Source organism: Struthio camelus, chromosome 1, assembly GCF_040807025.1.
Source record: "Struthio camelus isolate bStrCam1 chromosome 1, bStrCam1.hap1, whole genome shotgun sequence".
Taxonomy (NCBI): domain Eukaryota; kingdom Metazoa; phylum Chordata; class Aves; order Struthioniformes; family Struthionidae; genus Struthio; species Struthio camelus.
The window spans coordinates 17,109,125-17,123,622 of NC_090942.1; the positions used below are offsets into that span (position 1 = coordinate 17,109,125).

A 14,498-nucleotide genomic window follows, 5' to 3' on the forward strand; every position below is an offset into this window, starting at 1 on the left:
GTTGCGCATTAGCCCTAACGTTGCAGCAGGTGTCGATGTGACTTTTATATGGTCCGCACTGTAACCTTAACAATAATCTTCATTTTTAATTCCCTGTCTATTTTAGAAAATTATCAAGCTGACTTGGCAAATATCACGTGTGAAATTGCCATCAAGCAAAAATTGATAGATGAGCTAGAGAACAGCCAGCGAAGACTGCAAACCCTGAAAAAACAATATGAAGAGAAGCTAATGATGCTACAACACAAGATTAGAGACACTCAGCTTGAAAGAGATCAGGTTCTTCAAAACTTGGGTAAGAAGCACAGTTTTATTTAAATCTGAATATTGTGTAAGATCTTCATTGTCTGCTATTTCCCTTGCTTCCTTTTGCGAATGTGATAAGCAATTGCAGAAAACAGAAACAGGCTTGTACCCATAATGCCAATGAATCTTACTTTGCTCTTCTTAGTTTCTACCAGAATTGAGAAAAATAATTTTTTTTAAAAGGTAGTTACTGGCAGACATTTGATTTGGTTGAATGAGCATTTTCTAGTTTTCTAGGAGGGCTGATTTTCTTTTTACTTAGTCCTTGAGATAGTCCCTAAATTAAAAGTTCTTTTCCTCTGTACCCTCTCTCCTTTCTTTTGAGTTGTGTAAAAAAAAAAAAAAAAAAAAAAAAAAAAAAAAAAAAGAACGAGGATCTAAATTGCCTTTCACAGCTAATCTACTGTCCAAATTTTTTGAATATGTGTAAGTGTTAAGAAAGAATGGTCAACTTGATACCTGCAATTGTAATGAATTCAGAAAAGCTGAAGGGAATTCATGGTCTGCTGCATTCAGAAAAGCAAATTGCATGCCAAAACTGCTAGGAAAGGAATGTGGAGAAAAACATCATTATGCCGCTTTGTAAAATCTGTAGCTTACTTGCACCTTGAACAGTGTGTGCACTTCTTCCCTCCCTTACTACCACTCCCAATCTCAAGAGAGCTACAATAGAACTGAAAAGCATTTATAGCAGGGCACCCCTTACCTTCCCTCCTCCCACCCCATCAAAAGCCTGGAAGGCTTTTGTATAAGGAAAACTAAGTTAGGTCTTCTCAGTGTGGATGAGAATTGACTGAGGGAGGTGTACATGGTAGAGATCTGTATGTGGCATGGAGATGTTAGTAGGGCTTGAGTGCTTGCTGTTTCTTCTGGTGCAATGTGCAGGGGCATTGAATGAATCTAGCAGGTGGTAGGCTTGAATCAAAAAGAGCTGTTGTTGAGGTTTAAAGCTTTTTGCTGTAGAAATTCATGCATGTTAAGAATTAACAAGGTTTAAGGAGAGGGTGGTTTAAGGCAATACAAAAATTAGGTCTGGCTCTGGAAATTCTGAGCCAGAAATGGTTGAAGGCACCTCCTATTCTGTCCAGAGAAGTGGAGGTTTTAGTATGTCTGTAGTCACATAAAACAGGCCTAGAAGAGGAGTGGATGAAAGTGAGGCTACCCGACTGAGGTACGTATGGGATGTCTGCTGTGAACGGTGCCTCTGTGGAACCATGAACCTGATGTGGGAGAGTACTGGGGGAAGTGTTTTTTGGTGTCTTACGCATAAATGTATGTGCTTCATACTTACATATTTTATATACTCTTGCTGTTCCCTTACTCTTCCTTACACCTTCCCTGTTGATCAGAGTTAGAAACGGGATACTGGGCTTAATGGCTCTTTGGACCTAGTTTGGTGGTTCTGATTATCTTGTTCACATATACGTGCATATATCTGTGTCTTCAGGTAGTTAGATTTTTATTGGCCAGTGCAAAGAAATCAGAAGGAAAGTGTTAGTACTTGATCTCTTATCGAAGAAGGCATACAAGATGGAGATTTCAAAACAGCGCAGGAGACAGGAGCTAGGCTAGAAGCAAATGAAATCTTTCAAACGTTGGAGATGATGACGGCTTCCTCTGCTTTTAGCATTAACTGTGGCTGACAAAGTGAAAAAGTCCTAATCAAAAGCAGATAAGAATTCCCTTTTATTCTTCAGGTTCTGTGGAGACCTATTCAGAAGAAAAGGCAAAAAAAATTAAGTCAGAGTATGAAAAGAAACTCCAAGCCATGAATAAAGAACTGCAGAGACTTCAAACAGCTCAAAAGGAACATGCACGTTTGCTTAAAAATCAGTCTCAATATGAAAAGCAACTGAAGAAACTGCAGCAGGAAGTGACAGAGATGAAGAAAACCAAGGTATATTTCAGTATATGGAAATGTCGTGTAATGAGTGCTTGCTCACGGGAAAATGGGTTGAGATCACCTGTATATTTATCCACCAGACAACTATGTCCTTGCTGTCAGCTGTTCAGAAGACTGAAAACAGAATAGGCGTGAAAACTCTTATGTGTGTTGAGGGGGTTCTTTTAGGTTTAATGAACAGAAATTACTGTATCAAACATGTGGGGAAGCTTGCACTGTGTATTACCTTTTATTCGTCACCGAGTGAAGAATTCAAATTGGATTGAGGAAGTAAATTGCTAAAAAGCAGGTAAAATACTGGAAGATGGCAGTTTGAAGAAAAATTTTCATATGAATGGGGGAGGGAACAACACTTGAGTGTAAACAGCTTTTCTAAATACATTTGTGATGACTTCTCTACAGGTTCGCTTGATGAAACAAATGAAAGAAGAGCAGGAAAAAGCTAGAATGACTGAATCTAGAAGAAACAGAGAGATCGCACAGCTTAAAAAGGAACAGCGCAAGCGAGAGGTGAGTTAACAGATAAATAACTTATTTGGAATATGCCTTTATCGTTATGTCATGCACCCATATGCAGGCATATGCATATATGCATTCATGAGGGCAGACATTACTTATATATTTTCACCAGTTAAATTGCACGTAACTTGATTTGACTTTTGTCATAACTCAGTTCCTAGTTTCACGTGAAGGCTTATTCATTATGTATATCAACATTATTTTATTTGTGACTCTTTGCAAAACTGTTGCTACTGCCTTATCACACATGATTTTTCTCTTTGATAGAGAATTACTACGTTGAAAGATTCTATCATAAAAAGAGCAAGAAACCTTTGTGACTGGACAACTTCATTTTACAATAGTTTTGCAAACTCGTATTAGCATGTAGTGGTTTTGTTTTTTTATACAGTGGATTACTTCTGGCAGATGATAGAGATAACATCACATGCTGTTTGTACTTTTTCACAGCATCAGCTCAAGCTTCTGGAAGCTCAGAAAAGAAATCAAGAAGTTATCCTACGTCGCAAAACAGAAGAGGTATTGTGGTAAAACATTAATGCGTATTTGAGAACAGTTTGATATTGCATTGCTCCAACTTAGAAAGTGGTTTCTGGGAGAGGTAGTTGTGTTTTTGCCTTCTGTTGTTCCAGGTTACAGCCCTTCGTCGGCAAGTAAGGCCTCTGTCTGACAGAGTGGCAGGGAAAGTAAGTCGAAAACTGAGTCTGCCTGACCATCCTATTCAAGAACCAAGTTCTAGCTCATCTGTTGAGTATGACAGTTCGAGAACAATGGCACAGCAGAAGATGAGAATCCCTGTTGCAAGGGTCCAAGCATTATCTGTAACTGCAACAAATGGAGCAGGGTAGGAATTAAAACTGTTTAGGTCTTTCTAAAGAGAACTGAAAATTGTGTGGACTTTATAGCATATATTCTTGCGATGGTGCATATTGTAATAGCTGGTGTTTTTCAAACTGCTATCGTGTAATGCTCATAAAATGGACATTATTGGAAATGCAATTTGAGTCTTATAGATTTAAGACAGTGTGGAACAATGTGAAATGTTATTCAAGGACAGGTCTCATTAAGAAAATCCAAAATTTCAAAAGGCAGTTCACCTGTTTTTAAAGAAATGTCCTTGTTGCTCTAATGCCCGCAGCGTTCATAAGTATGAAGAAAATCTTGTTGGAAAAAACATAAATTAGATTTATTGATGACCTTCCACTGTGGTTTGAAGCAGATTTCTTTGTTTAATGGAGAATGATTCTTAGGTGGCTTTTGAGCTCTGTACTGCCTCATATTAGATGCCACAGTTTTTGATACCTGTTTTTCAAATGCAAAATATTACAGAGTGCAGTGGAGTTCAGAGTGGAGTGCAGATAGCCATTTGGGGCAGTGACAAACTGCAAGAAATTCTTAAATTGTCCATAAAAATTAGTATTCTGGCCTGATCGTTTCCATATTCAAATATGTGTTTCACTACTTGCTTTCATTCAGCTGCATGTTTCTCTTGAATTTATCACAGAAGGAAATATCAGCGGAAAGCAGTGACAAACAGAGTTTACTCCTCAAAGGCAGCCAGGATGAAGTGGCAGTTACTTGAACGAAGAGTGACTGATATCATTATGCAGCGGATGACTATTTCCAATATGGAAGCAGATATGAACAGGTTACTTACGGTGGGTGATGTGCTATTCGCTGTTGGTCGTGTTAAATAAAAAGAGAGCAGTACATTTAAATTTGCTGTAAATGAATTGCTTTGATGTTGAAATAAGCAAAGTGACTTGGAATCTATTGCAGTCAATGAAGTAGCTCTTAGCTCCACTGAGCTTTTGTACCATGGGATTGCTATGCTTAGTAATAAATAAAAACACATTAGTGGGATGATGTGCAGATATGTTCATATATTCACGTATATAATTTATTTCTTGCTACAGCAATCCTGACATAATAGTTAGATTTCTTTTCCTTGTTATAACAAGGAAAAGAAAACAAAACAGAAAAAAAAAGACGCTTAAGTATCTTGAGTGTTTACTGATTGCTTTTTATGTAATATTACGTCTTTGGGGAAAGTAGCAACGTGAAGAACTTACAAAAAGAAGAGAAAAGCTTTCAAAGAAAAGGGAGAAGCTCATCAAGGAAGGAGGTGTCAGTGAAGCAGATAAAAATGTCCAAAACATAAATGAAGAAATGGAGTCACTGACTGCAAATATTGACTACATTAATGACAGCATTTCTGACTGCCAAGCAAACATTATGCAAATGGAAGAAGCAAAAGTAAGTCAAATATTATTGCAACTAATAAACTAATAAAATGAAGAGAAGGAGAAAAAACAAAAACAAAGCAACTGTGCTAGTCTTGAGAATGCTCTCATTTAGAAATGAAGTTTGTTTTGGTTGTATGAGTATTGAACAAGGAAGTGAAAACTGGTGAAAATCTAAGTCAGAAATGAAGGATTTTTGTGTGACTGAATTTTCAGATCTGAGCTTTAACATTTATTGTGTAATACAAGTTAATATTGCAAGGCATTTAACTGTCAAAGCTGATATTTTCTATTCTACTGGCATTAAATTAATGTGATTTTGGGGGCTGAAGGTTACCAAGTTGTACCAACACTTCCTGCCTGCATATGCTTCTACTCCCTTATTTTTTTTGTATATTTTAAAGATATATAAGGCTTTTTATATGTGAACATTATGTACATTCTTTTATTTTATCAGTCCTATTACATCTTGGTGTATGTTCTATTATGAAACAATGACTTTCTATTACTAAGAGACTTTTCAAGAAAAGCTGCTGCTTGTTTAGGACTGACTTTTCAAGTAGTAATTTAATAAGTGCGATGAAGGTATGGTAACTATCTGTTAGGTTTGATATAGAAATTTGAATGTTATCAAGAGCAGTGTACCACAGATGTGAAAAATCGTATAATATATTATCACACAGATAATATACAGATTATCATAGCATACATGATCCAGCATGAAGAATCCACCAGATACAATCTCCTAGATCTATCAGTTAAGACTTCATGCTGCCATGCACTGTAATAGCGCTAGCACTTACTAGTGCTTTTATAAAGCACTTTATAAAAAGTGCTTGATAAAGCTTGAGTTCTCCCCCTCCCACCTTAGGCTAGTTTGTGCATTAATGCATGTTACATCACCAGCAGCTTTACTGTTCTACTCACATCAGGGTGCCCTGAACTTGGGACAGCATAGTGCAGTGTTACAGGACTTTACAGTATCATTAAAGGAGCAGTGAGCACAAAAGACTTAATTATTCCAAGGGGTGCCAGAGTGGTAGATACTGACTGGTGAGAATAACTGGGAGAAAATGGTATTTATTTTGGAGAGGAAGAGACTAGGGGAAGACATCTTCAAACATATGGGAGCTGCAGAAACTAAAGGAATACACTGTCCTCTGCTTCCACTGTGAGAAGCAATGAGCTTAGTTTTAACAAAGAAAGGTCTGGGTTAGAGATTGCTTAAGAGCTTTCAGTAGCAAAGAAACGGAAGCATTGAGGAGCCTGGGAAGGCTGCAGAGTCTGCATCACGGAGTGTTGTGGAGTAGGTTGGGAAAGCATCTGACAGGCATGGTTTAGAGATGCCACGGGGATGAAGTAGGTGCTGTTGCAACATCTTTACTGTTTCTGTTTTCTAAGATTAATGTAATGATAACAAATTGCGCACTTTTTTAAAACCATCTGACTGTTTTTATTGTTGCACGTGTAGGAAGAAGGAGAGACCTTGGATGTAACAGCAGTCATCAATGCTTGCACTTTGACAGAAGCTCGATATTTGCTTGATCATTTCCTCACAATGGGTATCAATAAGGTAATGCAGTAAGTGAAATATGTGTGTGCCAAGACTGTGGCATTTATCAGGAATAGGGCTGTGCCGACGTACAGGCTGGCTAATGTGAATTTATATCAGTAGAAAGTAAGCTGGACAAAGCAAAGATGGCCAGCACTGTTGAGCTGTCCTGGTTCTCAGTCTGAAGGCATCAGCAGAAGCTGAAAGTTCAGAGTGGTTCTGTAGGAAAAGTTACTGTTCTGAGTTTTCTTTTCTTTTTTTCTTGTTTGTTTATTCCAGAGTATGATAGATAAGAGATAGAAAAGGGTGTACTGATTTGTGAAAAATTAAGATCTTCATTTTCAGGAACTTGCTGGTCTTGAATATACGCAAAAAGTGTATGAATTGTGCTTGGGACTCATATCCAAGTTAGTCACTGGATACATGTTTGCAGGTAGAGAATGTAAGTTAAATGAACACTAAATGAGTCATTCAAAAAAAAAAAAGGGGAGGGGGATGTTAAGATGTGAGAGTAAAGTTACAATGTATACATTCTTGTTTATGTTCTTAGTTTTTAAAAGAATTTGGCAATTCTCTTTTTCTAAGTAATTAAAAGGTTGTGTTAGTGTTTGTCGTCTTTATTTATTTATTTGTTTTCTCTCTCCTAGGGGCTCCAAGCAGCCCAGAAAGAAGCTCAGATTAAAGTTCTTGAAGGACGTCTTAAGCAGACAGAAATTACTAGCGCGACTCAAAACCAATTACTGTTTCATATGCTAAAAGAAAAAGCAGCGTTAAATCCTGAGCTTGATGCCTTGCTGGGTCATGCTTTGCAAGGTAATTTTGGAATCTTATATTTTGGATAGTTAGCTGCATGCCATGTTTGCCTTTCATGCATGTTGTACTGGGCATTCTAGACTATTTCTTTTCTGAATAGATGCTGTATTTTAACATCTTATGTTTGAACTCGTATTTCACAATTGATGTGCATGCGTATCATTTTTAAGTATATCTATTCATCATTGAAATGTGGGAAATAATGAAGCTTTTCATTATTGAGAGTTTAAATTCAGATAATCCACTTGTTATTTTTGCAAAGACCTACGCACTTACAATTTGATATAATTTTAGTTTCTGACTATAACATTCTAAATGTTTAACCCTGTTCAATCATAATCCATTGGTGATTTTGAAAGCGGTATTTTATGTCTGTTACGGCATCTATTCTATTTCTCATGAGATGATATTAAGAAAAATATAGGATACATTTGGGTACTTTTGTTTTATTTCTTTTTATAAGTGGATATGTTTTGATTGGAGTGTTGCTTTTGTTTCCTTGTTGCTGTTGTTTACACAGACCTAGATAGCATACCACTGGGTGAGTATGTTTAGCTTTCTGTGTACTATACAGCTGCATGAGTTACTAATTCATTCGTGTTCACTAACGGGTGCGTCTTAGAATTTGTGAGCGTGTGAAGTTTGCATGTAGTATTCTGTAAAAGTACTCATTATCACAGGCTTACAAAGCATTTCTTCCTTTCTGATACCACCTATAGCCCTCATGATAGTTAGATTTAACAGTTATGAAGTGAACACAGTAAGTAGAGCTGTAGATCAAATTTCTGAATTAGTGTTGGTGAACCTATAATATGTTCAGACTATATAAGGGTATTTCATGATATGTTACTGCTGTAGTTGTGGCAAATTGAATTCCTCTTTTTTGTTTGACAAAAAGTAATTCTTAATATGCATGTTATTTTTAAACTTTTGCAGATAGCTTATTTTGTAATGTAATTGTTTTACAGAATGCTGATTCTATCTCATTTTTTCAGTTGGGTTCAGTTACTGGCTTCACTGATTTTGAGGAGATAGGATCTGTAATTGTTATTGCTTTCAAATGACTCCCAAATAAATGACACAAATTTCCTGCTCTCCTCTTCTCCCGAACGCAAAACTAGTTCTTTGAAACTTAACAGAATTATTGCTGGTGTCAACCAAAACTTCTTACTTCTTTTGTATAGCCTTGTGATACTTCTAATCCCATTAAACTGTCCTGTGCTAGTTTGCATAGTCATCTGAAACGTTCCAAAAGCACTAGATTTTGCCTTAAAGCAGACACGTCATCATCTGGTATAAGTTGGTGTCAACTGTTACAGCTTTATTGGCATCCAGACAGGTGACAGCAGCTGAAGATCTGCCTCGGGGCATGTTGTTTCATACAGCTAGTATTTATTCGGGAACATCAGCTGTTATTAGTATCGTAGTTTGTGTAACATAGAAACTTAATGTCTGTGTGTTCTTTTAAGCCCCTACCTGAGTGAGAGCAGTGCCTCCTCTGGAAGTTAGCATTGCATTTTCTTTAGCTGTGGACAGGCTTTACTTACTAACAGCATCTGGAACAGTGAAAAGACACTTGTTAAATGCAGCTCTATCATGAAAATTTTGTGAGACTATCTCTTTAAAGAAGCTTTTTGACGCTTTGCAAGCATGAAGTGGGACTTTAAAAACTCCTAAGCCACTCAGGACTATGTTAACTCTTTATAGGAAAGAAATTTCACTGTGGGTGTATCCAAACTGAATGTGCTGTACTAACCTCGGTTCACACTGAAATCCAAGCTGTTGATAGTCTGTGTTTTGTAGATGACTAGTGGCTAAACCTTTTGAGCTGCAGGGAATTCAGGAACTGTTCAAGCGAGACTTCCAGGCTGGCAAGTGCCAGCTGATCCTCAGGGAACTTTATTGGCGCAGGGGCTCCCTGCTAATCTGATGCTATCCCCATGGGTGGAAGTGGGGGTGGCAGGAGCTGCTGAGACTGATTTCACCAAGCTGCCTGAGACCTCAGCAGCAATACCCAGTCAGCCCCACGCCAAGCAGAGTAGTTGCGCTCCTGGCTGCTTGTCATCAGCTGCTTGGGAACTGCTCCCTTGATACCTCCTGTCAGCTCTGAAATCTGTACCACCTTAAACCTTTTTGAGCATATTTGACTTGAAGTTTAGGCATTCCTATGTAGTTGTGTATCTGTGCTAAGGTGTAGACCCAACAAAAGGTTTCAGTTTGCAGCGAAGTACCTCACAGGCTCAGGTTTTTGCTTACAGAATGGACTTCAAATGCACACCTGCCGTGTTGCTGTCTGCTATCCCATCTGCTCTTGGGAAGAGGTAACATGACCATGAAGTCGGCTCCTGAAGTGTTGCTGGAGTGATTCCATTCCAAAGCGTTGTGGGGATTACTTTTTCTTCCCATTTGTGACATCTAGACTTTCATAGATGTGACTCACGGCCATATATGGGCAGAGCTTGAGAGAGCAAGTCGAATATCGTATGCTGGGGTGAAATGTGCTCTTCTGTGCATCGTGGTGATGCCTGTTCACACCAGTAGCCTATGCATTCTGCTGACTTGTTTTCATTCTCAAAGCTCTCTGCTGTTCTTCAGTCATCTCTGCTGCCCCTCGCGAGCAGTGCTGCCTTCGCTAACCTTTCATCTCCTCTCACTTAGGATTTCATGCAGATATGGCTCTTCTGCCTCTTTTCATTTCTTTTTGTTGGTCTCTATGCTGGTTTCTAACTGGGGACTTCCCACAATCTTCCTATGCTGGATTGCAGACAAACCCAAGAAGAATACTAATGCAACGCATCAGCTCACATGTGTGCGAGTCCGCAGTGCACAAGTAAAATCTTGTCTTTTGTGGCCGTGCCCACACCTTCTGCTTTCCGGTGTTATCTGTAAACGTATATTGCAAGGCCTTTGTGACGAGGATATGAAGTAACATCACCCTAACATGAATCCTGTATTAAAAAGAAGTGCATTTTTTTTTCCCTGATGGTGCTTTGATGTCTTGCTAGGAGGAAAAGTATTCTAGATCCCCTCTTCTGCAGAAGACATAGAGTAATAACATGTTTGTAAAACGTTAATGTTAAATGGTTTCAAATCCAGAAAGAGACAAAAGAAGAAATTTGGGAGTGCTATTACTTTACTCTGTTTTCTTTATAATACTGTTACATTTTTGATAAATAAAATCACACTGTTAAACTAATACAGCAGTTGAGTACATCTGAAGTGCGTTGTTGGTGTTAGACTGATGTATACTTTAGACTTTTCAGGAAATGTTTTTAGATGTACAAGAAGTCAGCATTTTGTTTTACTTTCTTCATACCTTCTCCGAATTCAGCTGGAGACTAGGTTTCTTTCCTCCCTTTCTCGAAAGCATGAACTTAGATTTAAAATGTGTACATGGACAAAACCTATTTTAATAGGAGTAACAAATGTATTGATTGTGTTTTACATATTGTTTCTATCTTCTGTCAGAAATTAAATAAATACATTTAAAGCATCTCTAGTAGTAAAGAAGAGATGTAGTGGAACTTCATTAGGGTGTTATTTAATCCTTAAGATGTCATGAGTATGTTCAAAATAAGGGACTTTGCTTGCATTAGTATATTACTGATGTTCTTAAATAATGTTTAGAATGTGTTGTTAGAATAAAATGCAAATAAGGGGATCTGTTTTCTCCTGCAATTTCACGAAATGCTGGGGCTCAATTGTTCTTTTTTTTATTTCTGGCTCATAAGTACATATTTATATAATACAAGTTTTGAAACTGTTTACAGTTTGGAACGGATTATACATATGCCCTGTACTGGTTGTTTTCATTTAATGTTTTGCCTCATTTGCATGCAGACATGTTAATCTGATGTTCGATAGTGTTACAGTGTGTGACATGCATGCTGGTTTTGTCTTTTGTGAACAGCTGTGTGTACCCATTTGATTTCAGGAGCATTTCTACGAACAGCTTCTTTCTTCTGTGGTTAACCTCAACACAATTAATTTTTTGGGGAAAGCTGTTCTGTAGTATTAAATGGTGTTATCATCCTGTTTTGAAACCCAAATGCTAGTATGCTAATCAAGTACTTGCTTTCCCTCAGTCCAAATGGTGCCTTTCTGCAAAAGTTGAGGCTGAGCCTCAGCCCACTAGCTGGTTAAAAAAGGATTTTATTTTTTCTTTATAACTGCTCTGATTCTGTCCTAGAGCAATATGATTCCAAAAAAAAAAAAAGGGAAGGGGGGAAGAGACATTCTTGCTGTCCGTTGACCGTTGATTTTCATCCTCTGTCTTGCAGTTAACATTTCCTTTGCTTTATCTTTCTTCTTTCTTCCAGATTTCCTTGCAGAATTTATTTCTGCTTGTCTGTCATCCCTGCTGCTTTGCTACAATAGAGGATCACACATGGCGCTGTGTGCTTAGGTGTATCATTTCTTTAGCCTGTATGAAAAATCTTAGGTTAGATACCAGGAAAATACAGCGGGAACTGGCCAGCAAACAGTCAAGCTATTTTGAAAATCCCTGTCTTTTGTATGCAGTTTATCTATGTTTCTTTTCTTGATGGGAAAAACTGTCAGCATTTTCTGAGCTATCTCGTATAACACAGGCTGCAGATCCTGTTGTGCAGATGAACTAGCTAACGTTATTCTTTTGGAAATTTTCTAGAAAATTTGGAAGACAGTACTGATGAGGATGCCCCGCTGCATAGTCCTGGGGCAGAAGGAAGGTGAGCAATTTTTGTTAACTAGGTAACTGGATCTGGTTTTAGAAGAATAACTGCCATTTGCTTTTCTTTGTAACTCATTGTGTATCCATTAGAAAATACCTCTGAAGTGGTTTTCTTCCATTTCGTCCGCCAATTCAGTAGAAGAAAGCATCAAACAAAAATACATATTGTGCAAAAATATGAACTATTTTCTTTCTCACTGTGCTGCAATTGTTCTTTTAGTTCATTGTCTTCAGATTTCATGAAGCTTTGTGGTGAAGTCAAACCCAAAAGCAAGGTAGGCTGTACAATAATAATTATAATTAACACTTTGATGACACTTCCTGGGGGGCACTCATGCATTCCTGTTGAGATATTAATGAATGAAGACATGCAAAAGGAGAGTTGAAGGGGAGTTGTTCATATGAAGCAATGATATGCTTTTTGACATTTTGTCATTGAATTTTTACAGTTTTAGGAAGAGATACTTTCTTCAGTTATTAGCATTCCAAACCTGAGTAGATGTACAGTTTAATGTTAATTAGGCTGAAGTTTAATATTGACACCGGTGGGAACATAGAACATGCTTATCACAGGTGATTTGCTTCTGTGGTTGCAGAATTGTAAAGGAGGTTTATAAAGTAAATAGATATTTGACCTTCAGGATCTTAATTACAGTTGGCAGTGGAGGAATATACCTAGGTTGGCTGTCACGTTTCTGATAGCTTTCACAGATTTGCAACTCTTTGGGCAGACAGACGGAACAAGTTTGGTCTGAAAATGCTGGCATAAAATGAAGCATGTGACCATCATTTTTATAAGGGATCTGCTCAGAGTGGATGTGTGTCTTCCCCCGACCCCCATGGCCTTTCTTTCCCCGAGGAATAGATCTTAATTCCGCAGCAGCAACTAAACACTATGATCAGTTGTTTAAGAATGACTGCGTTGCACAAAGCTCAGCTCCTTTATGAATTTTTCTGTTGTTTTCAAACGTTTGAAAAGCTGAGTGAATTTTTATTCATCTTGGCTTAAACTACTTCTGGAGTGACGTAAACTAAGTTAGAAGCACACATTTTTATATCAGAACAAGCATCAGCATGAGAAGTTACGCCAATGTAATTGCGGCTATTTAAATCCGCACTTTGCTTTATTCCTCTGCTTTATAACATTTCATTTAGATAAACCTTAAGAGGGTAATATTGTACTTTTGTAATATTGACAGGGGCTTGGAGTTGGTTTCCAAGGATATCCTTTCCAACAGTTGTCAAATCAATGTTTCATGCTGTTGAATGTGACTTGCTTTCTCTATTGTTACCAAAGAGTACAGGCAAGCTCCACAATTTAGTTTCCAAAGGCAGTTGCCGAGTGAATTGAGTGGGATGTTAATTGCCAGTTAACGATAAGCTTAAATGTAGCGCTCCAGTACATACTGTGAAACGTTTAAATCGGAACTTGGCTTCTGTGTGTTTCCAGGCCCGCCGGAGAACCACTACCCAGATGGAATTGCTCTATGCAGACAGCAGTGATTTAGGCTCTGATGTTAGTGCTACAGACTCTGCTTTGCCTGGCCCTCTTACGACTGTTGCAGAAACCCGAGAAAGTGGGATGACTGCTGACACAAATGATACTTCTGCTAGGGACAGAGAGTTTATTCCCCCACCATCTGGCTTACCTCCTAAGATAGGCAGCATGTAAGTTTGGCCATGCTGTACTAATTATCTTTCGCTTTTTAAAAAAAATGCATGTTGCCAATTTCTTGTAATTGGTTATTTTTAACTTTGCACAGGAGGTTGATGTACTTGAAGCTTATGAAATAATACTGACAAAGCCCTTTCTTCTGTTCTACCGTCATGACTCTAGAAAGGATAAATGCACGATTATAAATAATACTTTTTTTTTTATGGAATAAGCTTCTGTTAAGTTCGTATCTTAGTGAAATTCGTGTAGCCTTGTTTCTATATAGCAGGGAAAAAATCTTCTGATACCTCGGATACGTCACTTAATAGTGATATGGGAAACGCAGATTCTAGGGAGGTGGTGAGAATCTGCTTAGGACAGCAGAGAGGTAAAGAAAAGAAAAACATTTTATAATGCAGTAGTAGTACCTGTATATGGTCCTAAAAATTGCATAAAATCTTTCTATGAGACATTTTGTGTGGACTGTTTAAAATGGAGAGGTCTATACAATAAGTGAACGTGCAAGTGTAAAGTTAAAACAAACGTGGGATACTATGAATCCTCAAAATTCCTTTCCACTTGCAAGTTGCACTTACCCCAAGAACAGTTTTACTAGTTGAAGGTATTACTTGATGCCAAATAAAATTAGGAATTTTATTTCTCTCTTTTTACTTTGAGTCCAGCGAGTCTCTCTCATGCTTTTGCTCTCATGTGTGCTTTTCTTTGCTCGCTCTTGCTTTCCCTTTTATATCTACAAATATCACTGTTGATTTCAGCTATTCACTGCTAGGAAACCT

The 14,498-nt window shown here is 37.8% G+C and overlaps 1 protein-coding gene across 9 annotated transcripts in view; it reads left to right on the top strand.

The window, feature by feature from the left end:
• The window catches only part of KIF21A (kinesin family member 21A), a 93,099-nt gene that overhangs the window by 57,900 nt on the left and 20,701 nt on the right, over nt 1-14,498 (top strand). For 6 of the 9 annotated variants that reach the window (XM_068930535.1, XM_068930539.1, XM_068930566.1 and 3 more), the window contains 13 exons: nt 107-295; nt 2,004-2,203; nt 2,612-2,719; nt 3,179-3,247; nt 3,361-3,572; nt 4,233-4,386; nt 4,784-4,984; nt 6,443-6,544; nt 7,171-7,336; nt 7,857-7,877; nt 11,985-12,045; nt 12,268-12,322; nt 13,498-13,715. In XM_068930535.1, coding sequence (XP_068786636.1) covers nt 107-295; nt 2,004-2,203; nt 2,612-2,719; nt 3,179-3,247; nt 3,361-3,572; nt 4,233-4,386; nt 4,784-4,984; nt 6,443-6,544; nt 7,171-7,336; nt 7,857-7,877; nt 11,985-12,045; nt 12,268-12,322; nt 13,498-13,715 — 1,756 coding nt within the window. The remainder of the gene's footprint in view (nt 1-106; nt 296-2,003; nt 2,204-2,611; nt 2,720-3,178; nt 3,248-3,360; nt 3,573-4,232; nt 4,387-4,783; nt 4,985-6,442; nt 6,545-7,170; nt 7,337-7,856; nt 7,878-11,984; nt 12,046-12,267; nt 12,323-13,497; nt 13,716-14,498) is intronic. The other 3 variants (XM_068930585.1, XM_068930558.1, XM_068930603.1) reach the window with 1 other exon arrangement.